We start from the raw sequence: 26,920 nt of genomic DNA, 5'->3' as shown, positions 1-26,920 counted from the left end.
CCCCCCCCCCCCCCCCCCCCCAGGGAAATGACTTGAGTAGGTTGTTATGGTACAGTCCCTTTGAGGCTGGGACCAGTTCAGTTCCTCAGGATCTCAGACAGTCTCCAGCTGAGGGGTCAGCAGCGAGCGCAGAGGATCCGATGAACTGAGCGGCTCAAACTAAAGAAGCTTTGAGCGTTAAAGTGACGCTGTGTCCTCTGGCTCCCCCTGCAGGTGGGTTTGTACCGATGAATGGAACTAGACAAGGATCCAGAACGATAGAACGAGTGAACACTGGTCGAGTGAAACAGGTGAAAGTGTTTTAAAGGAAACGAGACAAATTAAAATCTTAAAGAATTACTTTATTTGAATTGACAAATATTTAGCAATTTAAAAATACACAGGGACACCTGATTAAAACCTGGAGACTTGTCGAAGCCACACCCACTTCTAACATAATGCAAATATATTTCATGTGATGAGTTTGAATATGGAAACAAACTAAGAACACGTTTGAGTAAAGGGAGAATAACAAGTCAGGTCACATGTGATCACTTTTAACATCTCATCCTGAACTCTGACTGTTTACAGGTTGAGGAGGAAGAGGAGGAGCCGAGCCGCTGGGATGAAGAGCAGCAGGAAGCTGCTGCTGCTGCTCGATGAGGAACTTCCTGGGGGGCGGTCGTCCGCTCGACACTCGCTGCAGTCGTCCCCACAGAAGGAGCAGGAGGACATGGAGTTCCTCTTCTCAGACATGTAGGTCCTCACCGTCCTCCGTCCTGGAAGAGTCACCGTTCAGAATTAACTCTTCAGGCCTTTGTTTACACTGACTAGCCTCTGCACCTTAGTGTGTGTCTGTGTGTGTGTACAAAATAACTCGAGCAGGGACGGATCTACACCGAACTGATTGTTATCTAGATGTTTATCCACAGATGAAAACTTTGAACTGGTTCTTACTTGGTTCATAATAATCGTAGAGGGAAACAGTCGCCTCCTGCACTTTGGCGACTTTAAATTCCATGTTCATCGGAATCCAAACACACATCTCGTCCGTGGTCACCTGGAAACACGTCAACATTCTAACTTGTGTGTAGTGTGTAACAGTGAGTCGTGGTAGAGTGTGTTGTGTGTTGACACGTACAGAGTCCAGGTACAAGATGACTTTCCCCGGCTGCATCTCCACCGCCTTGATGACCTCGTCCGTCTGGATGGCGCCCGGTGCCACGGTGAAGCCGCTCAGCAGCGCCACCTCCAGGATGGCCATGCCCGTCGCATTCAGACCGTGATGCTCCGACAGGCTGCAGAGGGGGCGGAGCCACAAACACTCAACAGCTGCTTCTCCCTCGTGGACGATTCGTTTCACTCACATCTCTTGTTTTCAAATACCTGCTGCAGACTTCCAGGTGTGAGGAGGTCGCGTCCAGGTCCCTCAGATCCGTGAGGAGGTGAAAGGCCTCGTGCACGTCCACCTCTCGTCTCCTCCTCATCAGCTTCTCGCTCCTGATGTTGTAGAACACGGTGAGCTGAGGGGACGAGACAGGAAGTCGTACCATTTAGAACTTTATACAATAAGAGTTGGAAAAGTGTAAAGCTTAAAGAGAAAAGATAAAAAGTTCGTCTCTGTACCTGAAACAGAGCCAGGCCCCGCCCCTCGGCCGTCACATTCAGCAGCAGCTCCCCCTGTGGCTGCACCTGGAATCACAGGAGACACCAGTCAGTTCTTAACGTTAACTTAAACTCAACAGAGTTTTAAGATGAGAATCTGGTTTAAACGTTAAATGGAGAATTTTGTTAACTGAGACTTTAAATAAAAGTAAAACCAGTTTAATATGATTTGCAGCAGGTGATAGAGACGACTTGAGTTTGACCTCATCTGGTTCTATTGAACTATGATGATATTAAAAGTCCTGATTAATGACAATGAGCTTTAAACTTTATTTTCTCTTGAAAGACAGTTAAGAGTTTTAATTAGTTCAACATTTTGCTTCCACATGGAACAACCTCTTCTCTTTGTCTGGCGCCCCCTCTGGACACAATGTATGTTTTCTGAGCAAGGCCAAATGTGGATCTAGTTGTCGACTAATCAAAAAGTCGGTGGTTCGAACCCCGGCTTCTCTTGTCCACTTTGGAAAGTGTCCAGTGTTTAACCGGCTCAGTGCGACCGGACTCGACCTTGTGTACCTGCTGACTCTGCAGCAGCATGTAGTTGCTCTGGTGGATGTGGAACGAGGCCACGGCGGTCGACTCCGAGGTCACTTGGACGTTGAGGTCGAAGTGGTGCGAGCCGCTGGACGCTGCGACCGTGGACAAGGCCTGGAGGGCGACGATCGTGTCCTGAGAGACGGAAGAAGAGACATCAGAGGATTCATTCACTTATAGAGCAGCAGAAAAACACCACCGAGAAAATAGATTTATATTATGCAACAAATAAAGTGAATTTGCATTTGGCACCTGAAAGTAATTGTTAGATTCATCTTTCATCCTTCAGGTTTACTGGAGTCTGCTGATATGAGTTTATTTTTTTACTTTAAGATTAATTTGAATTGAAAAAGAAATGAACCGACAGGTGCTCGAGCTAAAAGCAACGACCTCAGCACATCTGATCCACACGTCACCCTGACCTTTGACCTGTGAGTAATCATTTCTCAGACCTGAGTGCTTCCGAATCCTCCGCGGTGGTTCCGCTGGCGACTGAGCCACTTGAGGAGGCCGACGCCCTCCTCCATGCGACCCAGTCTGTGCAGAGTCAGCAGCAGGTAGGCCGACATCTCGATGTCTGCACAGCGCGGCTGCCACGAGGCCGACAGGCCGGCGTCCGGGGACGACCAGGCCGGGACGCCGTCTGTCCACAGAGAGAGGGACACGTCACAGTCTGACCCAAAGCTCGGTCACTGACACTTTCAGAGACAGAGGAAAGTGTCTGTTTACAGAATTAACAATATAATAGAGATTTAGGTGAACTGGAACTCTGCATAGAGTCAGGCTAGCCATTTCCATCCACTTACAGTCTTTATGCTAAGCTAATGGCATCCCGGCTGCAGGTTTAAAAGTTCAGTGTGTAGGATTTAGTGACATCTAGTGGTGAACTGTTATGTTGCAGCTTAATACCCCTCAACGACCCCCCCCTCCATACATGACAGAGAACATCTGGAAGCTTAAGTCATCATTCAATTTGAAGGTTTAGTTTGACCAGTCTGTGCTACTGTAAAAAACATGGCTGCCTTCGTAGAGAGGACCTGCTCCAGAAGTAAATATAAAGTAATTAAATATAAAGTATTTACATATAAAGGACCAATTCGTATCAAGTAAACAAGTCGTCCACTTTAGATGAGACACTAGTGAAAACATCACTAAGATAGTGTTTCTAACAATAGATGCTTTTAATGCAGACATGACAGATCCTCTCATTTCATTGGTTCTTCCTGAAGTGTCACACTCTGATGTCGTACCGGTCATCTGGGCTCGTCCAATCAGCTGGCTGACGGCCGTGGCGGCGCTGGCGCTGCCGGACAGAGCCAGAGCGTAGCCGAGCAGACTGAGGCTGTAGCTGCTGGAGACTCCCAGAGCCAGACGAGTCTCCAGGAACATCAACGCCGAGGACACCTGGGTCCCCATCTGAGCCTGGCAGAAGGAGAGCAGGGACACACCGGAGAGCAGGGTTATGAGGATTCATTATTTTGTAAAGGTCACTTCGGTTTGTTCAACTTCCACTCATGTGTTTTGACAGGCTGGAAACTATGATCAAACTTTATTGATCACCGTGGAGAAACAGACGAGAGGAATCAAAGATTAAAATCACAACGGGACGATTGTTCCAAACTGAGCTCAAAGACAAAGGCTGCTAATGTTTAAGTTTCCTTCTCTGTAGAGAGATCGGTGCTGAAAAGGTTAAAAGACAAAAAGCTCATTTTAAACCTTTCTAAAGTTTCCAAGTTCTAATGAATTCCCCTCCCACACAAGAAGCCATCAGAAGAGGCTGAAGGACTCGGACCTTGATGCTGTCGTCCTCCAGCAGCGCGATGAGGACGTACGCAGTGAGGGACACGGGACTGTCCTGACCTCCCTGGAGCTCGGTGTGGATGACCCGGCCGACCTCCAGGAAGCTCCCGTCGGCCCCCTGCTGGGCGACCAGCCAGGTGGCGGTCCCCTGCAGCACGTGCTGGTCGATGGGGATGAAGGAGCGCGCCTGCAGGAAGCACCTCAGCACCAGAGCGCTCAGCCTGAGGACGAGAACACGCCCCCTTCGTCACCGCTGGTTTCCTGTCCACATTTTGAATTCAACACTTTAAAGGACTTGATGAACTCACCAGGTGCTTCCGGAGGAGTCGCGGTCTCCGAACGCACTGAAGGAGTTGTCCGCCCTCTGGAAGGTCAGCTCCCGCTCGTAGCCTGAGGGAAGCAGCAGCGGTTAAACGCAGATTTAGTGTGACGAGAGGTCAAAGGTCGGACTGGCTCCAGGTCCGGGCCCTACCTGTCAGCATGTAGCCGGTGGCCCGGGCCGTGGTGGCCGGGTCGGCCTGGCCCGTGGCGTTCAGGTACTGCAGGACGTAGATGCTCGGAGCCAAGTTGATCATGTTCTGTTCGCCACAGCCGTACGGCATCTGGATCAGAGAGTCCAGGCCGCTGAGGGAGGGGCCGAGGAGGTCGCCTGCAGCCAGGAAAACAACGATCACAGAAAACATGATCAGTCACATGATCAGTCTGGGTGGAGCAGCAGAGCAGTGAGAGATCGGAGGAATCTGCAGCTCTCGACCCGTTTGAGTCTCAGGTTCGATCTCGTGTTCTTGTTCCATTTGAGATTCTGTTCATGAGGGATTTGACTTTTGGGAATGAAGCAGAGTCTGTGAACACTCTGCACAGCTGGTGGAGGTTTGTTTAGTTTGGAAAGTGTCAGGTCAAACAGATTTAAATTATCCATTGTGGTTCTACCATCATTGAATTTATTTTATTTAGCTCTATACAGATTTATTCCTGTTCCCTCTTATATTCTGCTCTTTTTATTCTTTTATTTTTCTTGAAAAAGGTTTTTAACTGCTAAATGTCTGTTTGAAATGTGCGTTGAATCATTATGAAATGTTATTGAAAAATGTTTAAGCTGAATTTGATGTCAGCTGTTCACACACTGAGAAGCTTCCATCAGGATGTGACTGTAGAACCCGACCTGTTTGAGGGTTTTGAATGAGTTGCTTGGACTCAGATCCAGATCCCACTGTCCTCCTTGTGTCTACGTACCGATCACCGTCACCTCCGCTCTCTGGCTGCCCGGCACCAGATCTGCTGGTAAGCTGAAGGCCACGTGTGAGGAGACCCTCGACTGAGACGGAGAAACCTCCAACAGCAGCGAGGACGAGAAGGTCTGCTCGATCCCTTCAGCCTGAAACCACACACACAGAGCTGGTGAGAGATGCTTCTGGAAACTCAGCAGATTGGATTCCTCGGTTTGTTTTGCAGCTGTTTGACGAGAACCCTGATCAACACCACGTGAAAGGTTCAATTCCCACTGGGGATGTGTTGTTGAGCAAGACGCTGAAACCCTGACTGATGGAAACTGGTTCTGCTCATAAGAGAAGATCTGATCCACGCTGGACCAGAACCAGGCCCACGGACCTGAGGGTCTCAAGTTTAACAAACACAGACAGAAAAAGATCAAACACAGTTTTCATGATTTGACTCAAACTTCTGGACAATTCCCCCCCCCTTTGATAGAGAAACAGCCCAACTATCAGAAACAAAGCTTTAACTCCTTCAGAAGCTCGGCTGTGGTCTGGATACCTGTCGTTATAAACATGTAGGAAACAACACAGGTCACATGCTTCTGTCTGAACACACCCAGGCCCAGCAGAGACGTTTCCTCTGATCAAACTTATTTTAATATTAGTGTTGAAAACAAGATGAAAATCAGCCAACGTGACAGAACCCGACCCAAACCCACATATCATCTAAAATGTGAGTCAGAATCTGAACCGGGTGCTGGGTCTCCACACCAGTCCAGCCCTTTCCACTGGTCTAAGCATTTATAGAATCTAACTGTTGTGTCAAAAGCTTTAATACACAACATGTTGTGAGAGTAAAACAGAATCCACCTGTTCACACCTGAGGATCAAACCTTTGTTAATAAGAAGCTCTTGTTCCTCACGCACCTTGACGAGCAGCGTCCTGCGCACGAAGTCTGAGGCCGCGTGCGACTTGGCCTTCACAGAGACTGGGATCTCCCCGAGGACCAGTGGCTTGATGGGAATGAGGACGGCCCCCCCGCTCTGGCTCCGCATGGACAGCCGCCGGATGCCGGGCATGGAGAGGCCCTCCACGTCCGGGAAGACGAACTGGAAGGTGTCGCTCTGCGCCACCGTCACCATGACCTGAAACAAAGAGACGGAGCATCCGCCCAGATCCGGTTCAGCTGAGCACAAAGTGTGGAGGGACAAAGGAGCTCGCTGGTGAAACCAAATATCAGATCAAACGTGATTTAATGTCTTTTATCGAGGTTCAGTTTGGATCAGTTCCTCCGAGGGAACAGAGGAAGGTGTGGAACCACTGGAACCAGACCATCCACAGAGACTTCCACCAGTAACCAGACTCCTGCCGCTCACATGTTGACTCTGATAGAATCAGACACGTCCTGTTTGTCCAGCGTCAGGATTCAGGGACCTACATTCTTAAATCACAGGATCTCACACAGCTCCACCTTCAGAACCTGATATCAGAACCACTGAACTTCAGGGGAATAATAGACTCAAGGTTCTAAAGTGAATACACTTGAATATTCAAATGTATTCACTCATAACAGGACGGATGTTATTATCAAATCTAAACTGGGCTTTGGATTGAGTCGTTTATCACCCTCATGTCTCTACAATCAGCCAGGGTCATACAAAGATGAAACCAGTACACAAGATGAAACCAGTACACACAGACAGGTGTGGAGCCTGTACATGTGACGTTGTGTTTAACTGTCGGGGGCTTGTTCATCATTTCTTGTTCTACAGGTCAGAACCAATCCGTCTCTAACCCTGAGCTCAGATGGTTGTTTCTCCAAATGAGCGGGGGGGGGCAGCACTGACCTCCAGGTCCTGCAGCAGGTAGTTGAACAGGATGATCTCCAGCACCACCTCCTCTCCTCGGATGATGAACGCCGGCAGGTTCAGGGACAGGAAGAACTCCTGGAACACCGTGAGCTGCAGGAAGGCCACATGGAAACCGTCAGAGGACAACACAACAGGGACAGGGACAGACAAGGGACAGGACTGAAGTCCGACCACAGGGCTTTGATGGACTTACCTCGGCAGGCTCCTGGACCACGCCCAGTCCCAGCTTCTCCGACATGACGAAGGCGGTGGCGACCCAGGTGGTGATGCTGTCTGGTGCAGTGACCCTCAGCTCCTTTGTGACCGAGTCACTGGAGAAGAAGAATGAAATGTCCTCAGTTTCTAATGTTAATATAATAAATGTCTAAACACAAGTCTCTGAACATGATGTCTAAGAGAAGCTGCTCAGACAGAGAAGACCCACCTCACGTTGGTGTCCAGCCACATCCAGGTCTCTGGGAAGTTCAGGCGCTCTCGTGGATCCGGCTGCATCTCTGGATCCTCGTTCTGGAACATGAACATGTCCTCCCCTGCTGTGGAGAAGAGGAGCACCAGTTCTATTAGCTTCACAAGTCGTCACAGTTGTGATATTTAAGTAACATTCATTTTAAAACTTACGAAACATGGGCCAAGGTGGATTTTTCATCCCGTGTAAACTGGCGTCGGTCAGAGCCACGAAATCACAGACCTGAGCAGAGACGAGAAACAGTTCACCACAGACGCCTCGGACCACGTTCTCACAGGATCAAAGAAAACAGCTAAATCAAGAAATCAATAAAACAAACTACAGACTAATAACTATATCATAAAAACAAGCTATTGTCAAATATTTTCTTTTCCTTCGTGGACACAGAACTTTAAAAAGCATCAGAACTTGAACATTGTTTGAAAAACTGACTTTTTGGTGAAAACTTATTTTTCAGGGGAGAGAATTTATGATAAATTCTTTCTTTTTGAAACTGAATATGATTTCCACCGGCAGTTCCACTCCCCATGGCAGCTTGTGCACCTCCTCCAATCAGGACCCACCTTGAGGACAGAGGCCGGATCTCCCATTGTCCACCTGTCAGAGAAGGCGTCAGCCGGGGAAACGCTGAACTGCCTCATCTGCTCCATCACCTGTGAGAGCAACAACATCCTCATTGTTCCAGCAGACAAACACAGACACACACAGGGGACTGGTATTGTGAGGGACCAGTCTGACCGGGGCTCTGGGTCAGAAGGGATACTGGGTCGGTGGATTGGGTTTCATACTACAGGAGCGATATGGGTGTGAAGCATCTGGAGACTGTTTGAAAATAGTAAAGTGAGACAAACCTGCAGAAACCACATGATGGACCTTTGTAAACTAAGTGTTACATGAGCTACACACGTCTTTAAAACCAGTCGACAAGTCACCAGCACTGGCATTGTGTTAACACTCTTATTGTGTTGTTGGTTATTAGTGTTTTTGATATTCTGCAGATTTGGTTCAGTTCAAATCATCCAAGACTAAATTCAATGTTTTTAATTTCTATCAGTCACCTCATGTTGTACAGTTGTACAATAAACAGTCATAGTTTGTGTTATAGTCTGATGAGGAGTGAAGTCAGAACCCTGGTTCATCTGCACTGAAGATTGATGAGTCAATAGATTTCATAATAAAACCGTAAAGTGCACGGCCTGTGGTTCTCACCCTCGTCTTGGTGATGTCGTTGTCGGATCCCCCCCCCCGCGTGGCCTTGTCCACCACCAGGATCCCGACCAGCGAGCCGGGCTCCGCCACCCCCACCCGGAGTGTGACCTCACCCCCGGGCTGCGTCACCGCCTGGCTCCAGCTCAGAGAGACCTGCCGGCCACATCGGTGACATCATCAGATACCTTCACACACCGGCTGGTGGAAATCAAACCAGTTCAAAAGGCTTCATGTGAACTGGGACCTGGAGCTACTCTCTGTTTATATTGAATCAAGAAGCAACAATGCTCAATGGAGTTAGTTTGGAGTAGTGGACTTTATTTTGAAGATGAAGGAAAATCCAAAATCCGAATTAGACGAATTACCTCGGTTTCTCAATTTAGAGTTTATCCTTCGACAAATAGCGACTGTAGAACCTCAAAGTAAAAGTTTCCCTTCAGTGGTTTTCAGCTCTGTCACCGCTTCAAGTCTTTTCTTAAGTGATCGTATTATTAGAATCCGTTTCCTCCTGAAGCTCTGGAAACTAGTTGAGGTTCAGAGTTTAATCCCAGATATAATGAAGCTCCAGTTCTCAAGTCTCACCTTCAGTTCACCGGTGTTTCCACTTCCATTACATTCTCAGATTCTCACTCTGAACTGAAACATCTCTTTCAATCCAGTGACACCTCACCTGGTTGTGTAGAGCTGGTTTGATTGGCAGCTGCAGCACATCGTTGACGATCTCCCCGTCAGGACGGACACAGAAGACGAGGACACAGGCCAGAGGAGCCCAGGAGGTCTCAGGGGTCAGCGTCAGGTCACCGGAGCCCTGACCTGTAGAGACCACCTGACCTCTGGACATCACCTGCACGGGACACAGGTGGAAAGAATCACTCAGAGCGGTCCGATGTATAGACGGACATCTGAGGTTTAAAACTGTCTACTGCACGATTACTAATCATTGCGTATAATAGTTTAACATAAAGAAAACAAAGAGCAGAACAAAACTAGATGGCTTTTGAAAACATAAAAACAGATACATTAAATTAAATTCTTAGTCGCACTTAAATAAAAAGTTTCTCACGATGTATTGAATCTCCGTTGTTGGAAAGTTCTGCTGGATGTGCAGATGGACGGGAGAACCGACCTGAAAGAGGAGGAAACGTTTCTTCTTCACTTCTTACAAACCAGAGGAAACGTTTCTTCTTCACTTCTCACAAACCAGAGGAAACGTTTCTTCTTCACTTCTCACAAACAAGAGGAAACGTTTCTTCTTCACTTCTCACAAACCAGAGGAAACGTTTCTTCTTCACTTCTTACAAACAAGAGGAATCGTTTCTTCTTCACTTCTCACAAACCAGAGGAAACGTTTCTTCTTCACTTCTCACAAACAAGAGGAAACATTTCTTCTTCACTTCTTACAAACCAGAGGAAACGTTTCTTCTTCACTTCTTACAAACCAGAGGAAACGTTTCTTCTTCACTTCTCACAAACAAGAGGAAACGTTTCTTCTTCACTTCTTACAAACCAGAGGAAACGTTTCTTCTTCACTTCTCACAAACAAGAGGAAACGTTTCTTCTTCACTTCTCACAAACCAGAGGAAACGTTTCTTCTTCACTTCTTACAAACAAGAGGAATCGTTTCTTCTTCACTTCTCACAAACAAGAGGAAACGTTTCTTCTTCACTTCTCACAAACAAGAGGAAACGTTTCTTCTTCACTTCTCACAAACCAGAGGAAACGTTTCTTCTTCACTTCTTACAAACCAGAGGAAACGTTTCTTCTTCACTTCTCACAAACAAGAGGAAACGTTTCTTCTTCACTTCTCACAAACAAGAGGAAACATTTCTTCTTCACTTCTCACAAACAAGAGGAATCATGTGACTCGAGCGTTCACCTCGGCCGCGCTGGAGGGTTCCTGGATCTGCAGGTACGTGTGACTGGGGGACGTGTAGCTCCTGTAGAGCTGCAGAATTCTGTGGCCGTCCACAAAAGATGCCTGAAAACAAAGGAACACATGAAATGATTTCATAGAAAAGTCCTGCATCTCTGTGGCGGACATTAAAGCTGCGTTTGGCCCTCACAACAATGATGACTGTATCAGTTTCATTCAGGACCAGGACGTGGAGCGGGATGACTCCATCTGCAGGAACTGGAAACTCCATTTCTTTAGGTGGCATCTCCTCTGGGATCTGAGGACCCGACATGTTGGACACACGAGGCCTCATCTCTAACATCTCGTCCCTTTTCCAGTCCCAGAGACTCTGCTTCCTCTGCAGCACCGACACCTGAACCAGGTTCCTCCGATCCTCCGGGGACAGCGGCTGGTCGTTGTATGTTGATATCTTCAGCTACAACGTGAAGAAATCGTCAGCTACTGGGAATAAGCTTAAAACGTTATGATTTAAAACAGATTGTAAAATGTATTTCACGGGTCAGGAGAGATTATTGATCCTTACCATGGCAGTGAACGTTAATGAGGGCTTCAACGTTTTGGAATAGCCGTGAAAGGAAAGTTTATATTTGTGTTGTGCCAGAGACACAATGGCCGAAGTGTTATAGGTGAGACCTGAAAGACAGGAGGACAAAACAATAATCAATAAAACACAGCATCAGTCAAATCGGAGGAGGCTTCAAAACCAAACCTGAATTCATGATGCGTCACATGACAAGAATCACCAGATCCCCGAGAACAGAACAAACTCCAGAAATACAGATTCAGATCATCAATGATAAGTTATTGTGGAGCAATTTGCTTAAGAATAATTCTGGGAAGTCTGTGTTTCTGGTGTGGAAGTAGAAAGATTTACCTGTGAGATGTTCTGTCACGTTCACCACGACGGTGAGAAACGGCTCCTCCATGAATCCTTCATAAAAATCCATCTCCACAGCTGGTCTGCTCCTCCAGCCGGGGAGAGAGAAGCTGAACTCTTCTGTGCCCTCAAACTAAAGAGATTCAACCAGGAAGGTTTTCATGGTCACTTCATCTGTTCTTCAGTCGAGAAAACATCCTACAAACCTCCAGGTACCAGATGTTGAGGTGATGTGCTCAGGAGTATTATATATTTAAATAAACACATTTAATATTCCAATAACCAGCAACGAGTTGGCCTTAACGTTTATCAAATTAAGTGATGAAAACTGTAAATATTAAATGAGAGGTAAAATTAGTTTTAAAGAACTCTGCATGTTGGGTTTATTCAGTGGGTCTTGATTATTTATTCAATTTCGTTTGTCAGATGAATATTTAATATACAAATCTATAAATATCATACCTCTCCACTTTGATTGTACGTGTCTACACCCCCATGGAAGTGGTGGAAGAAGGTGAGAGACATGCGTCCTTGGACAGGTTTCCCGTACATGTACCTGAGGACACGATATGAAATGAGATCATGAGAATACAGACGAGTTGATGAAGGAATCGAACGTCCCTGAATGAGACCAGGTCCTCACTCTGCAGTGACGGAGCCGGACAGAGACTCGTTCTGTAAGACGACCTGTGGGACGTCCAGCTTCACCTCAAACTTTGGCAGCACTGCAAACAGACACAGGACGTTCAGGATCAGATCACAGCTTTCATAGCAAAACCAAAAGAGGCCTGTAGATGTGTGAAAGTGTACAGACCATAATAAGCCACGGTGATGTTCGTCTTGCTTGAAACACCCTGTCAATCAAACAATTCAACACTTGATTAAACACTTGACATCCTCCGGAAACCTTCTCACACTTTAAAGGCTCCAGAGTTTCCCCACGCTGAGGAAATCTAACTTCAGGCCCCACATTCAGTTTATGAGATAAAAAAGAAAAGATAATTTCTACCTCTAGCTTCAGTTTCTCACATCTGACCTCAGGGCTGTAAAATCTGAAGACACGTTTCAAAGGAGACGGTGAATCTAAAGGGTTGAGGAACTGAAACCTCTCAGAGGAAACAAGCAGCTGCTGCAGTGGAGTCCAATGACTCATCCAGTAAATCCAATTTAATCAACAAATTATGAATTCCAAGTTTCAAATCTTCAATAAATCACCTGTTTTATTTGAAAACTAAACTCAAACTTCATCTCATTGAATTTAAAATCCTCACAAGTTAAAGAATCTGGTAACAAGAGAAGAACGAGGATGCTCTGCAGGTCGCTCTCTCCTCGTGAGAGTTCCTCTGTGGCCTCAGACTTGACAGAGCTTCATGAAACCCTGCTGAGGATCATCTCACACACTCACATCGACTGTGGCTCCGATGGTCCACTCTCCCAGAGGAGGGTTCTCAGACAGCTGGAACTCTGTGGACACGACGCCCAGGACGCCGTCCATGGACAACCACTGTCTCAGCAGGTTGCCTCTCGGATCCTGGATCAGAAAGGACAGGGACAGAAAATTAAATTGGCATTTTTGTGATACAATAAATCGGTCCTGAGGGACATGGCGACACTTCGAGACGCAGTGACTTCTGGTGAACACTCTGACGTCGGACTCACTGAGACTGTGACGTCCACGGAGCTGAGGCACGGTTTCCCATCAGGATAGATGGAAACCACTCGGATCTTCACCGCCTGCCTGGGCAGGTAGTTCCGTTTGTCCGTCTGGATGAAGCTGGAGACGCTTCTGGAGTCAAAGCGCAGCTCTGTTGAGTTGAAGAAATATTGGAGGGTCCCCACGTGACCTTTGACCTCCAGGATGTAGGGGATCTTGGAGCTGGAGTCGCTCTTGAGGATCTGACGGGAGGTGACACAGGAAATGAGATGTCATCACAGTGGAGAAATGCTACAGACAGTTTCCTGAACCTCTCCTATATCTTATAAATCTTAGATTCATGCAGAATGAGAATCATATAGAAAAGTTATAACTAAAAGCAAAGTTAGAAATATAGAAAGTGAAATCTGAAGGGAAGTTGTATCGACTCACTGGAGGCATCGTCAGCAGCTCAGTTGAACCTTCAAAGGAAACAGACGTCAAATCATTTCCCAATGAGAAACCAAACAGATCTCAGAGCAGCAGAGGACCAGTGAGGTACCCATCCACACATTCATAAACCACTATCTTCCCAGTCTGGTGATCACTGACCTCCTCCCACAGTGGTGGACGCCGAGGACAGCGTCTGGTCTCCATGGAGGATGTGAGCAGACACCAGGACCTCGGCCTCGCTGAGGACGGAGACGCTCAGAGACACTGGGACTCCGGAGCGAAGGGTCCTGGGAACCAGCAGCAGGTACACGGGCTGAGAGCTGACAAGACACACAAACCAGTTTGACACATGAACACGGAACTTTGAGAACTCTGAAGATCAAATACTTTTGTAGCTTAAAACGGTTAAAAAGTCACAAACATTTCAACCGATGCATTTTAAAAACATTGTCATTTTTTATTTCAGTGACAACGGCGAAGTGGTGAGACTCGGACACGAGGAAACTCAGGAGACAAATGTTTGGTGAAAATAATCTGAATAATCTGAATAATCTGAATAATCTTTACTCTGCACTATTTTAGGACATTTTAGTTTGAGGGCAAGTCTGATGATGTCTCATCAAATCAAATCAAATCAAAGTTTATTGTCGTCCGTGGATCGGTTGGGGCGGTATGCAAACTGGGAGGGGTCAAGGGCGTCAGGAAGGGTGGAGCATAGGTGGGTGTTGACCAGCCGCTCGAAGCACTTCATGAGGGTGGAGGTCAGTGCTACAGGGCGGTAGTCGTCTGAGCAGGTGATGGTTGGTTTCTTGGGTATGGGGATGATGGTGGCCTGCTTGAAGCAGTAGGGGACTGTTGACAGTTGAAGGGAGAGGTTGAATATGGAGGTGAAGACCTCCGCTAGCTGGTCGGTGCACCCCCTGAGGACACGGCCTGGAACTCCATCGGCCCCAGATGACTTTCGAGGCTTCACTCTTTGAAGCTCTCGCCTCACGTCAGCCCGGTTCAGGGACAGAGTGCAGTCATCGTCTCGGTCCTCAGCCTGTCTCGTGGATGTTAGGATGTTGGCTGCTTCAAACCGTGAGTAGAAGGTGGTGAGGTCATCAGGTAGGAGGCAGCAAGCTGATCATCACTGCTACTTCTCCCTTTGTAGCCAGTGATGTGTCGCAGGCCACCCCACAAGCCCGGGGGGTCAGGGCTGAGGTAGTTGGATTCCAGCTTGTCCCTGAAGTCACTTTTTCCATCTCTGATGGCCCCCCCCCCCCCCCCCCCCCCCCCCGCAGGTCACATCTGGACTTCCTCAACACCTCCGGGTCACCAGATTTATAGGCAGAGGACCGTGCTCTGAGCTTAGCACGGACATTTACCCAGGCCTTTTGGTTTGGGAAAGTCCTGACACTGACCCTAGGGACAACATCATCTATGCATTTGGAGATATATGAAGAGACAGTATCTGTGTATTCGTTAATGTCCCCATCAGCTGCAACACAGAACATCTGCCAAGCTGTTGTTTCAAAGCAGTCCTGGAGAGTGCTGATGGATTCAGCCCTCCAACTGCCCGAAAAACCAGTTTTCCTGCTTTAGGCGTTGTCTGTAGTCATATCTGACTCATAAACACCCACTGTGGATTCATATTTCATCATATTTAAGAAACATTTAACCAAAATCACAGTGAATAGGTGTTTCTGGAAATGACTGAGCCTTTTTTTAAAGTTAAAACTGAATACTTGTGAGATTCCTTCACAAGGAACCAAGATGGAAACAGGTTTTTTATGTTTGTTAATTTGTTCTCACTTTTTTGTGTTGTTGAATATTAAGAAAATCTTTCGTCTTAAATAAAAATTCATCGAGATGTGTGAAGCAAGAGAAAATGATAAAAGAAAGAAAAATAAAACATTACTACTTTGATGAAGTCATGATCTAATTAAAATGTCTTTTATTTTAGTAATTGGTGCTGATAAGAATAGACTTTGTGATATTTCAAATGATTTGTGTTATTTTTCAATTTTGATCATTTAATATTAAATTAGGAAAAATGTGAATATATTTGTCTAACAGGATTAGAGGTTTAAAATCAAGAATGAGAATTAGCATCGGGGGTGTTAAATATTTTCCTTTAACATATTTAACACCACCAAATATTTTTGTCAACATTCATTTATTTGTGGGATCATTTGTGTGAAATCAACAACACGTGTGTGAGGTTTGTGTCTACCTGTTTGAGGAGCTCTGGGCAGCGTGGAGGATGAAGAGGCTGAAGAATCCCAGCACCTGGAGACGCTCCATCTGGATGGACCAAGCTGCACCTGCTCCACAGAGTCTGAAGGTGAAGTGGACGAAGTCAGCGACACCCTTCACACCTACAGGCAGCGACCACACCCCCGCACCTGAGTCACTGAGCCTGGGTCAGTTTACCTGGATTCTCCCAGGGGAGGATTCCTTCTGGAGCCAAGGTCGATTGTTTGAGGTACTTGTCCCAGACATGTGATTTGTGATGAGTCAGAATAAAGACGGTTTGTGAATCTCCGGCTGTCATCGGTTCGGCTGCTGCTCCTCAAACAGTCACAGGAACCTTTAACCTCATGAGAACATGAAAAGTACACGTCCTCCCAAGGGGCCCCAACCCCTGAGGGCCCCTAGCTTCCCAGGTCAGTGAGAGTCAGTTCAGCTCAGGTTTCATTGGAACATAAGAGACCTGAAAGTATTCATGGCAGCAGTGAGGTGCATGAAGTGGAGTGAATGGACGAGAGCCCTGTTGTATTCTTAATATTTACAAACAGCTCCAAAGTCTCAAAAGAAGAATATTGATGAAGATGATGGTGAAAACAAACCTCCCATGATTAAGACTGTTAGCCCTCTGATATGCAGTTCATGTTTGTACAGGTGACAGATTAAAAACAAATTCAGACACGCATCTGGGTTTGGTCTAATGAGGGATTAATTAGTACCTTGTGTTCAGTTTATTAACAAACACTAAGACCATTAAAACAAACACATTTTCCAAACTTAGTGCCATTTTTATTTGGAGCGGTAAAAGTTCACACATGTTGGATTTTTGTCGTCAATATCCAGGAATGAATGTCTGATAATTCAAGGTCAAAGGTCATACTGTAAAAGAAACTCTGCAAAGAACCTCCTGGATCCGCCCGTGAGTCCAAGTAGAACCAGGTCAGTAGTGTTTGAGGAATCCTGCTAAATGTCAAACAAACACAGATGGTAACACAACCTCCTCGGCAGAGCTAACAAACATCACATGTACACAAACTGATTCTTATTCAGAGTTATTTCAACGCACCACTTCGTCACCTTGGACGTGTTTTCACTCGTCAGGTGCGAAGCTGCCAAGAGGATTTAAAGGAAGCTTCTGTCTCAGCCTGTCGCAGATCCTGGATCAGAGTCACGGAGCTCTGATTTCAAATCTCTGTGAATCTCCCATTGCACAGGAACATGGTTCACAACAGGTCAAAGGTCAAAGTGGACGAGTGTTACCAGGGGACAACCACCGACCTGTTGGTCTTTTGTTTTCTCTTCCAAAGACGTGTTCACAGCCTGTGAGCATTAGCCCTGAAATGATGAGAGTAATCATCCACTTGTTTATTTCTTCTGTTCAGAGCTTTTTATGTTTTCAAACGAAATGAATCTCTAACTGAAGCAAATGCAGGTTATAAATATGATTAGACTTCATCAGAGAAGAAGAAACTCCTGCATCATAAATAACCAGGTAAGAGAAGAAGAGACGTTTTCTCTCTGTGGGGCCGTGGGCCAGACGGCAGCAGGCAGAGCAGCTGGGGGGGTGGAGGTCTTCAATGATCCGGTTTGAGCTTCTACCATCACCGCTGGGTGTCGAGGTCCTCCATGGACTGCAGCTCCGTCCTGGTGATGTGCTGAGCAGAGTCCGGGTGGAGGATGTGGTGCTGTCTCACCGGGACCAGGATGGTCTCCTTGAAGCGTGCAGGGACGACAGACTGCAGCACTGACAGGTGACACACAATCTAAACCACTGCTTTAATGACTCGAGTCTATTTGAGTTTACAGAACTCAGCTGTGGATCCAGAATAATAAACATGAACTCATAGAGCATAGAGCGGCTGAGTGAATGTGGTCTGGACTCTGTGGAGGAGAGTCCTGGTGTCAGAGACGCTGTAGAAGGACAGAACACCTGCACTGTGATCCAGGTACACTCCTACTCTGGAGGACAGAGGACCTGACACTGGAGTCTGGATGCTGTTGTAATAAAAGATAAAACTGTTTCTATAACAATATAACATCCAAGATTTATCATTGTTTCCAAATCCACATTCAACTGAGTTTCCTGCTCTGCTGATGTTCTTGTTTGTGACTGCTACATCAACTCCCCCCCCCCCCATCTCCACCTCCCAGTAACAAGGTCCAGTCAGACTCTCTCTACTCAGGACCTGAGGCCAGAAAGTGAATCTGTCTGGGTGATCAGAATAAAACTGATCTTCTATCATGTGGGTTACTTTTCTGGTTCCCTCAGATAATAACAGATGTTTGTTTGCTGTGTTTGGATCCAGTTTGATTACCTGTGAATATCTTAAGAAGTCAGCTCTGGTCTCTGGTTCTGGTTGTGGCAGTAAAACATCCACTTGAGACACAATCTGTAAAATCTCTGTCTCTGTCTCACTCAGAATGTCCTGTAGTCGACCTCTGACCTGGGACAACATGGTGTTTTTCTCCAGGACAGGCCTCGGTGTGAAGGTCTGTCTACACTGAGGACAGCTGTAGCTTCCTCTCTCCTCCTCTTTGTCCCAGTGGGTGTTAATACAGCTCTTACTGAAGCTGTGTCCACAGACAGTAGTCACAGGTTCCTTCAGTAGATCCACACAGATCGGACAGGAGAACATTTTCCTGTTTCCTGTCATTTATCTTTGTGCAGAACCTCTGATCAGATTGTCGTGAACTGAGACTTTCTTTTCTTATGGCCAACTTTTATTTTGTGGACCAAAAACCTCTTACAGCAGACAGTGGATTTAAATGCAATGTTTTTATGTAGATAAATAAAAGTTTTTTTTTAAATCTGTAAAACCTTAAGCATCATAAATCAAATTCCAGTCCCCTTCATTGTTCTGGCCGAAATCTCGACACATCTGCCACTTTAAGACACATGTCATTCTAATGTTATGCCTCATGACAACCTGCAGAGGGCGCTGTTCAAACGTATCTGAAATCTTTTTGTGCAGATGAGGAAAGCTCGGTCCAGAGACACGTAGAATGAGTCGATCTTCCCGATCAGACATTGAATATCAGCAGAGTGTGGTTCTGACGCTCAGCTCTGATGTGTCGTCACCACAGGACCTGCCCAGCTACACTGTTCACAGTTCAGATGCTGTTGATCAGTCAGAGACCAACTGATAGTAAATCATTTTCTAAATTCCTCTATATGAAAAGAAACAAGAAGCCAGTTTGAATTGATGTGTGTAATGACTCAGATGCAAAGAAAACATGGTCTAACAATAAAGACAGAAAAAAGAACAGTAGAAAAATGATCCAGGTCGTCCCTGCGTGGAGAGTCTAATCTTTATCTTCTTCACTGCTCTTGCTCTCCGTTTCCTTCTTCTTTCCATCGCCCTCCTCCTCCTCCTCACTTTCACTACTGCTGCTGCTGCTGCTGCTGCTGCTGCTGCTGGCGTCGTCTTCATCATTGGTTTTCTCCTGCTCGGTTTCAATCACAGTGTTTCTGTCAGAGTCGTTCTCTGGCTGATTCTCAGGAGGAGCTTCAGGCTGCTCAGGGGAAGACGCTGGAGGCGACGTGTCCTCAGCCATTTGCTCTTCAGCCGGCGGATCTTTTTCTGGAACACTCTCCCCCTCGACGTCCACCTGCTGCCTCTTCCACATCTTGGCCATGGCGAGCAGCTTGAGGTTGGGTTGGTTGGCGGCGTCCTCTGGGAAGATGTAGTCGTAGTACTCCTCCCAACCTGCATCCGACTGGAGGGAAGTCAGGGAGAGACACTGATCAAAACCTGGGACTGGCTGCAAGTCATCGTCCCCCCCCCACCCCCAACTTTTAATCTGTGGCTTGTTAAACTGATATTTCAATTATATACATTATTTTCTAACTATGTTTTCACTGGAACATTTTGAAAGACTGTAGCTGAGAATAACATTTGAGTATTTGGAGTGAAAAACAACGTGACAGCCAAAAGTACAGAACAAGACCTATCGACACTCAGCTGCATATTATTTGACATCGTGTTCTTACCCCGTCCTCGGCCGTCAGCTTCCTCCTCTTCTTCACCTTCTCCGGCAGCAGCTTTCTGACTCTCTCCACGGTGACGTCGGAGCCAAAGTCCTTCTCGAAGTCCTTCCACGACTCGAGCAGCATCAGCCGCTCCTCCTTTTCCTCACAGCTCCTCATTCCCTTGTTGGCCTCCTCGAAGATTTGCCGGCACCTCTGCAGCCGGTCGGGGCCGTCGATCGACAGCTCGAACTTAGCGTAGCTGATCCAAACCTGAGTGAGGAAAAGACGAGGAGGCCGATCACAGAGTGAAACGTATGAGCCCGGGTGTCTGAGGAGAGAACGCTGGAGTGTGGTACTCACCTTGACGTGCTGTGTGCGCTGCAGCAGCCGTTTATAAAGATGTCTCGTGTTTCCAAACTCCTCCTGCTCGATCTCAAAGTCAATGTAAGACTTCCACAGCACCTAAGAACGATAACAGGGAAATCAAATCAAGCCAAATGAAGATATGTTTTTGAATTTTTGTAATGTGTACTTGTATGTGCAGGATAAAACATAAACTATTAAAAACTGTGAACAATACCTCTGGCATATCGAGTCTCGGTTGTCCGATGGCGAGCTCGAAGATGGCGCGGGCTCTGTCTGTGTCTCCCAGGATGATCTCCAGCTCAGCGAACTTGATCCAGGTGGTGCAGTTCTCTGGGCTGAACTCCAGGTACTTCTCGTACAGCTTCCTGCAGCGGTCGAACTCACGCAGCTGCAGCTCCAGCTCGATGTAGCCCTTCAGCAGCTTGTTCTTCGGACATTTACCGATCGCTGAGCCCTGAGCCAAGAGAAACGGGGATGATTGGAAATCACGGCTTCATGCATGTGTTCATGAAGTTGTTCCTCAATGCTTCTCAGACTTTTAAAGTGACACATTTGCCTATAACTTTACCTGCTTTGGGCCCAAATCCCATTTCACCCCTTGCCCCTACCCCTCCCCCTTGTATTTGAGGGTTATCTTGCCCTTTGAAACAGAGTGAAACGGGGTAGTTGTTGAAATCTTCCCCTACGAACTGGGACAGCCCTTTAAGAAGCCTTTACATCATCAGTAGTGGTCGATGTAAAGAGACGAGGGATGTCACTGTAACAACTCAGCTGAGATCTTAAATAAACCAATGCTATTGTTTGCAGTTACTAAAGTGACAAACCTATAATATCCAAATAACTTCTTTGCTAATGCAGGTGAATCAATGACATTTGAAAAGCTTGGATGCTTTGCATTGAACTTTGTTATTAGAAAAGCAGTTAGATCTATCAAGTGCATTGTGGGTCTTGCCTGAGATTCGCGAGGCATTCTGGGTCACCCTAGGTTGTAAGTGTGGGATTGGGCCTCACTTGACTTCATGACTAATGTGTCATAAATCTCAACCTCACGATGTTTACAATCCTTGATTCTGTATAAGTGTTTTGACACCGTTCTTTTAACAGCTTAATCTCATTAATCCTCATGAATCAGTTTGTGGAAAGTGAAAATGAGTCTTTATGAGAATGTGTCAGGAAGTCTTTGTGTTGTGGAATCTCACCAGAGCTTTTCTTGCTCCCTGCAGGTTCTTCTGTCGGATCTCAAACTGAGCGTAGAGCAGCCACATCTTGGCAAATGTGAACTGAAACAAAAAATATGAAACAAGATAAATAGTTAAATAACAACAGTACCAACTTTTTAAAAGTGCTGTTCTACTATTTTAACTTATTATATTATATTAACAGGACTGTAAGATCACATTCGTAATTAGAAATCTGTTTTACCTTTTTATGAGGGATGAGATCCAGACAGGCCTGGTACACCTGCCTCGTCCTCTCAGGATCCTGACAAAGAAAGAATAGAAATATAATTAGAATGTTGACGTGTGTAATTAACTATCGCTCTGTGACGGACATGTTGGTTAATACTTGAAGTTAAACAGATATTCTGCTCATTTCCAGATTCTATTTTTTTTACACAGGCTCAGGACATCGAACTGGAAAAGATCTAAACGATGTTCAACTCCCATTTTCTTCTTATTCATCTCACTCAAATTAAACTGTGTTTTATTTGAACCCACCTTGACCTCCAGCTCTTCGTACAGGCCGTAATTGATCCACAGGTAAATGTAGCGCCTCCAGTGTCTCTTCTCCTGGATGGGGGGGATGTTGGCAATGGCTCGCTCATAAACCTCCCTCACCGTGTCCGGGTCAGCGTCGCTCTCCACCAGGCGCAGGTAGTCGAACCAGGCGTCGTAGTTATGTGGATTTGCCTGAAAACAAATCAAAATGACTTGTTTACTTAGAAAAGGAAGAAGACCCACTTATTCACTACAAGGATATTTTTTTTTAGGTATTTATGGGAGTTTCCGTTTTTTTTTTTTTTTTATTATAAATAAAAACCAGAGTGACCATATTTTTCATAACTTTTCTCAAGCCATCATAAACCCAAATCCTTCCGGCTGATGAATGTGTGTCAGGCTCTAGTTTCCTGGTTCATACCTTGACTTCCTCCTCGTACTGGAATCTTCGTTTGCTGACGATGACGTCCTCGATTCCCCGACGGTCTCCAAACTTCTTCTCGAACATCGTGTAGTTTTTGAAGAGCTCCTGCGCCTGGTGTTTAGGGATTCTGTCCAAGGCATATTTATAGATCACCCGAACACGTTCCATCTGCAATGGAAGGGACAGTCAGTTAACAAGTTTGATTTTGTTTTAATAAAGACAAGGTCTACATGTTTTCTCTATGCAGAGTTACACAAACCTCTTTCTGTGTCTCCTCAAACCTGGCAAAGGCCACAAAGAGATTTTCGTCCACATATTCCTCTCCAAAGAACTCCACCGCTCTCTCGAACACCTTCCTGCTGTGGGCGATGTAACCGTGCTTCTCTTCAAAACGAGCGTACTTGATCCAGTTCTTCACTTCGGGGTGAACGATGACGAGTGCAACAGTGTTAAGAGAAACCATGTGACACAAAACAGGAGTTTGGAATACACTAACTAGGTGTTGAATATGACAGATTCCTGGATTTCGTTTTTTTTTTTACATTGTTAAGTTAGTTTGTGCAACGACTGAACTTTCCACATTCTTCTAGGTTTGGTTCTTGCTCCTGACCCTGAATGGCTCAGGTCTCCTGTCGGTAAATGACCACATGTAAGACAGCTCCATCTATTTACCTCACGTTCCTGTGGAGACTAAAATAAACATGAATCCAAATCTAAATCTTTCCCACACACTAACAAACCTCCCTCAGTTCCTTAGTGTTGGTTCATTTGACTCTTTTCCGTGGATTAACTCAGAAACAAAAACAAAAGGATATATCGCTCGTAGGTGGTGCGAGCCTTGTCCACCTCCTTGTAGCGCAGCTCAAAGTTGATGTACGAGTGCCAGGCCTGCTCATCAGGCTCCCACTCCATCCAGCGCTCAAACACCTGCCGGCAGCCTGCCACGTTCTCCAGCATCTCCTCCATGTACGTGTACTTGTACCTATAGGAAGGACAAACAGAAATGGCAAAACTCTCATCGCCTGCAGGAACCAGTGACAAAACCATGATCAGTCAGCAGGTTATTAAATATCATTCATACCAGAACTGGTTGACTCGTGGCAGGATGGTGATGGCTCTGTCCCAGATGTTGCGGGCGTGGTTCACCTGCCGACTCTTCATCTCCATCTCGGCGTACTTCAGCCACAGAGTGATGTTGCGGTGGTCGACGTCCAGCGCTCGCTCGTAAATGGAACGCGCCCTGAAACCAGAGGAGCCCGTGATGAGTGAGAGAGTTTCACGTAAAACTCTGTACATATAATTGTATGAAAATACCTTGACATCTTATAAGACGGTAAATTAAAATATACCTCTGGATCTCCTTCAGGCTTTCCTCCCATTGTGCGTATTTGATCCAGTTACTGATGACAGTGCGATTTTTTCTTATGTTGTCCTCAAACCCCTGGAAGAAAAGACATACACGGGTTTCAAATTCATTTCATAATAATTAATTATTGGACACAAGCATTTTAGGAACAACTAGAGGATTTTAAATGAGTGTTAAAGATCACACACTTCTCAGAGAGAGGAGACGTGTCCCTGGTTGTAAGCACTCACCTTCCTCTTCCTCAGTTTGTAATCATTCAGCTCCTCCTCATCAGTGATCTTCTGTTTTGGTGGCGGTGGCAGAAGTTCAAGCTCCCTCTCTTTGGCTTCTCTCAGCAGCTGCTCAGCTGTGATCTGAACCTCGGCAGGAGCTTTATTCTTCACCTGAAACACAAGAGATCACACATTCTGTTAACACAAGGCTTCTGTGGTGTGAGCATAATGTCTCAACACTGAAAGACAACATTCCTCAACTATGTCTACTAAATTTAAGTCATGGTTTAATTTCCCTCTTGCCACGAAATGATTTTAATATCTAGTTAGATTGTTGACAGGAAAAAAACAAACCAGAAATTTGATAAAAGTCCAAAAGGAACTTTAACAGAAAACATATGGCTGTGTGTGTTTTAGCAGTTTGATAAACTATATATTTAACAAAAACAGAATGCTGCACTTGTGTGAATGACTGACTCAGGGTTCATACACATTTTGACACATGGATTTCCATGACTTTTCAATAACTTTAAACCAAATTTCCAAGACCAAACATTTTGTGCAATCTCTGTGTATATGCGAAAAAGTGACAAAATGTAGTTTTTAAAGTAACAATGAGAATTCCAAGAAATACAGAACTTAAATGACACAAACCCAAGTATGCCTGCTTATATTTGATTAAATGAGCGTATTTCTTTAAAAGCATATGAATAATTTGAAACTCAGCGTAAATGAATGACATAAATAGGAATATAACAAATTTCCATTACTTTTCCAAAACTTTATGGATTTTATTTTTTTCCATGACTTTTCCAGGCCTGGACAAACACATTTTAATTTCCATTACTTTTCCAGGTTTTTGATGACCGTAGGAGCCCTGCTGACTGGTTGCTGTCCATACGAGTAAGGATGATTACGATGAGACTTTAACTCTCTTTACATTTCCTCTGTACATGACTACATTGAGGTACAACACCGTCTGTGTGGAAACACAATCAAAAGTGGGAAAGCTTTTGTTGTTACAATACACTTTCTAGATAAAACTGAAGATTCATTGGGAACCAAACACCAAAAGTGCGAAGGCCGATATTGGTTTGAACTTTTGTTTTATTTGCTGCCAAATGAATCACATTTTTTGGGGGGATTAAGTGGCCATTTTACACATTTTCACTTGTGTCTGAACAAACTGCTGCTAGAGCGTTCATCGGATGAACTTCAGATTCAGTGAGTTCCTTCTAAACAGTGTTATCAAAGGCAGCTGCCTCTACACAGTGTGTTATCACTATCCTTTGATCCTCAGTGGCAGTTCCTGTTTCCACTGCCACACTTTGAGCTAGCCCTCGAATTAATGTCATCTCATTACTTTAATCTTCTGTGTTTCAGGAAACATGGTGAGTAGGGAAACACTCTTTAATTAGGGCCCCCACACCGGCAGTGCTAAGGCCCTATTGTTATTGCTTTGATTCTTATTATTATTTACTTTGAGGATTAAATTTCACAAATTTTCACTACACTTTAATGGAAATTCAAAACCCCCCAAACAGTTTTGTATTCTGGAGTAATTTGAAATGGGCGTGGCAAAATGGCTCAATAGCGGTGTAGGTTGGGATAGTGATAGCGCCACCTAATGGCAACAGGAAGTAACCCACGTTTTACAACTGTTTGTTAATATCTTAAGTTTATTAATCCATACAATACTTGAGCAGCGAGTGGAGAAAAACTGTTGGTGTCAGACTGTATTACCAGTCTTTAGTAGTGGCAACATTAAACGTGTCAGCAACACAACGTTGGATTTAGTATACTTTTGTTTACACGTGTTGTTTCACCACTGCCAGGGTACGAGTGACGTCTGAGCCCGTGTACATGTACAACGATCACTTCAACTACTACACATGGCAGTTTACAGACAGTGTTTTGAAAGAGCACGAAGTGATATGATAACACACACACACACACACAGACACACACACACAGCAAGCCTTCACAGGGAAGAGGAGCTAAACGCGGATTGGTCCGGTGGGATGTTCTTCCGGCTAACATGACCCTTCTGAAGTTCACACTTTAAATAAACGCTCGTTTGTAATACAGTTTGAACACGAAGAGGAACACGAGCTCGATCTGTCCCCGTGTGTGCGTCACACGCTCCCGCGGTCCGTTAGCATTAGCTTAGCTCCCGTTAGCTCGCGGCGCTGCTCTCGTGCCGCGGCTCGTTTCCCGGTTATTTACCTTCGCCACCTTCGGTATCCGCTGTTTCCCCGCCGCGGTGGACGCCATGTTGACGACGGGCCTCCTCGAGACACAGAGAACTGGAGGAGAATCTGGTTCCGACGCGGGTTTGAAAACGTTAAACGACGTTTGTTTCTCCGCCAGCGAGAGCCGCCATTACAGTACCCAGAAGGCCTTGCGCGTTACCCATGAACCTCCGGTGCAGCGTTGTGTTACTATGGAAACCCAGTTGTCTCCGGTCGGGCTCCACCAGTGGTCCCAGTTTGACTGTTCAGGGGAAACCAGTCGCCTTTTGACGGTTGGAACATTCTAGAAAAACTCGCTAAACTTGGCGGGTCTGTCAGGAAATATCACGTGTTCTGGAGTGATCAGCTCAACAGCTCAACAGCGCCCCCTAGCGCGCAGCAATTCAGTCTGGTTCAGCCGAGTGTCCAGTGGCCATTTTGTCCATTTGAAACGTTTTGTATTTTAAAGGAACTTCTCCAGGAGCTTTCATCATCTTCTTATTGAGGTGAGTCCTCTGAACAAGATGGAGATCCCATCGACCTTCCGAACAGCATCATGACTTAAAATCACTGCGCCCCCTGGTGGCTAGGGACATGTTTTGTTTTAGGCACGTCTTACACCGTGATTGATTCCTCCTCGGCCATTAACCACGACTATGTCAAACTTGTTTTTTTCTGTCCTTTCATTACGACCAAAAAACTATTGGACGGATATTCTAGACCAAACAGGAAGTCGGCCATTTTGAACCTAGTGGCCATTTTTTCTCTACTTTTATTTAGACGTTAT

General features: G+C 45.7%; 2 protein-coding genes across 3 annotated transcripts; both read right to left on the bottom strand.

The window, feature by feature from the left end:
- Window positions 1–320: 320 nt before the first annotated feature.
- On the bottom strand, window positions 321–15,944 carry cd109 (CD109 molecule). 2 transcript variants are annotated; one of them, XM_062410947.1, is made up of 33 exons: window positions 15,833–15,944; window positions 13,777–13,937; window positions 13,618–13,646; window positions 13,191–13,427; window positions 12,937–13,062; window positions 12,346–12,385; window positions 12,175–12,256; window positions 11,994–12,087; window positions 11,529–11,664; window positions 11,178–11,287; window positions 10,803–11,069; window positions 10,616–10,717; window positions 9,803–9,865; window positions 9,410–9,583; window positions 8,740–8,892; window positions 8,094–8,183; window positions 7,683–7,752; window positions 7,489–7,597; window positions 7,258–7,375; window positions 7,041–7,154; window positions 6,120–6,338; window positions 5,212–5,353; window positions 4,451–4,627; window positions 4,287–4,368; window positions 3,971–4,199; window positions 3,429–3,600; window positions 2,631–2,821; window positions 2,161–2,313; window positions 1,606–1,671; window positions 1,366–1,502; window positions 1,121–1,277; window positions 937–1,039; window positions 321–758 (listed from the first exon to the last, which is right to left on the bottom strand). In XM_062410947.1, the coding sequence occupies exons 1-33, from the start codon at window positions 15,901–15,903 to the stop codon at window positions 565–567; spliced, it is 4,368 nt and encodes a 1,455-aa protein (XP_062266931.1). In that variant the 5' UTR covers window positions 15,904–15,944; the 3' UTR covers window positions 321–564. The 2 variants fall into 2 exon arrangements, with proteins under 2 accessions (XP_062266931.1, XP_062266932.1); XM_062410948.1 differs by having other exon boundaries at window positions 7,489–7,594.
- Window positions 15,945–19,040: 3,096 nt separating this feature from the next.
- crnkl1 (crooked neck pre-mRNA splicing factor 1) lies at window positions 19,041–26,313 on the bottom strand. Its single transcript, XM_062410970.1, has 14 exons — window positions 26,129–26,313; window positions 23,921–24,073; window positions 23,674–23,765; window positions 23,406–23,564; window positions 23,140–23,306; window positions 22,584–22,762; window positions 22,322–22,492; window positions 21,901–22,092; window positions 21,605–21,664; window positions 21,382–21,462; window positions 20,397–20,636; window positions 20,177–20,278; window positions 19,838–20,086; window positions 19,041–19,563 (listed from the first exon to the last, which is right to left on the bottom strand). Exons 1-14 carry the CDS (start codon window positions 26,174–26,176, stop codon window positions 19,150–19,152), a joined length of 2,307 nt encoding a protein of 768 aa, XP_062266954.1. The 5' UTR covers window positions 26,177–26,313; the 3' UTR covers window positions 19,041–19,149.
- Window positions 26,314–26,920: the final 607 nt, after the last annotated feature.

Source organism: Platichthys flesus, chromosome 18 (assembly GCF_949316205.1).
Source record: "Platichthys flesus chromosome 18, fPlaFle2.1, whole genome shotgun sequence".
Lineage (NCBI taxonomy): Eukaryota > Metazoa > Chordata > Actinopteri > Pleuronectiformes > Pleuronectidae > Platichthys > Platichthys flesus.
Note: the sequence above shows the minus strand (reverse complement) of the source record. Positions and strands in the feature narration are given on the sequence as shown.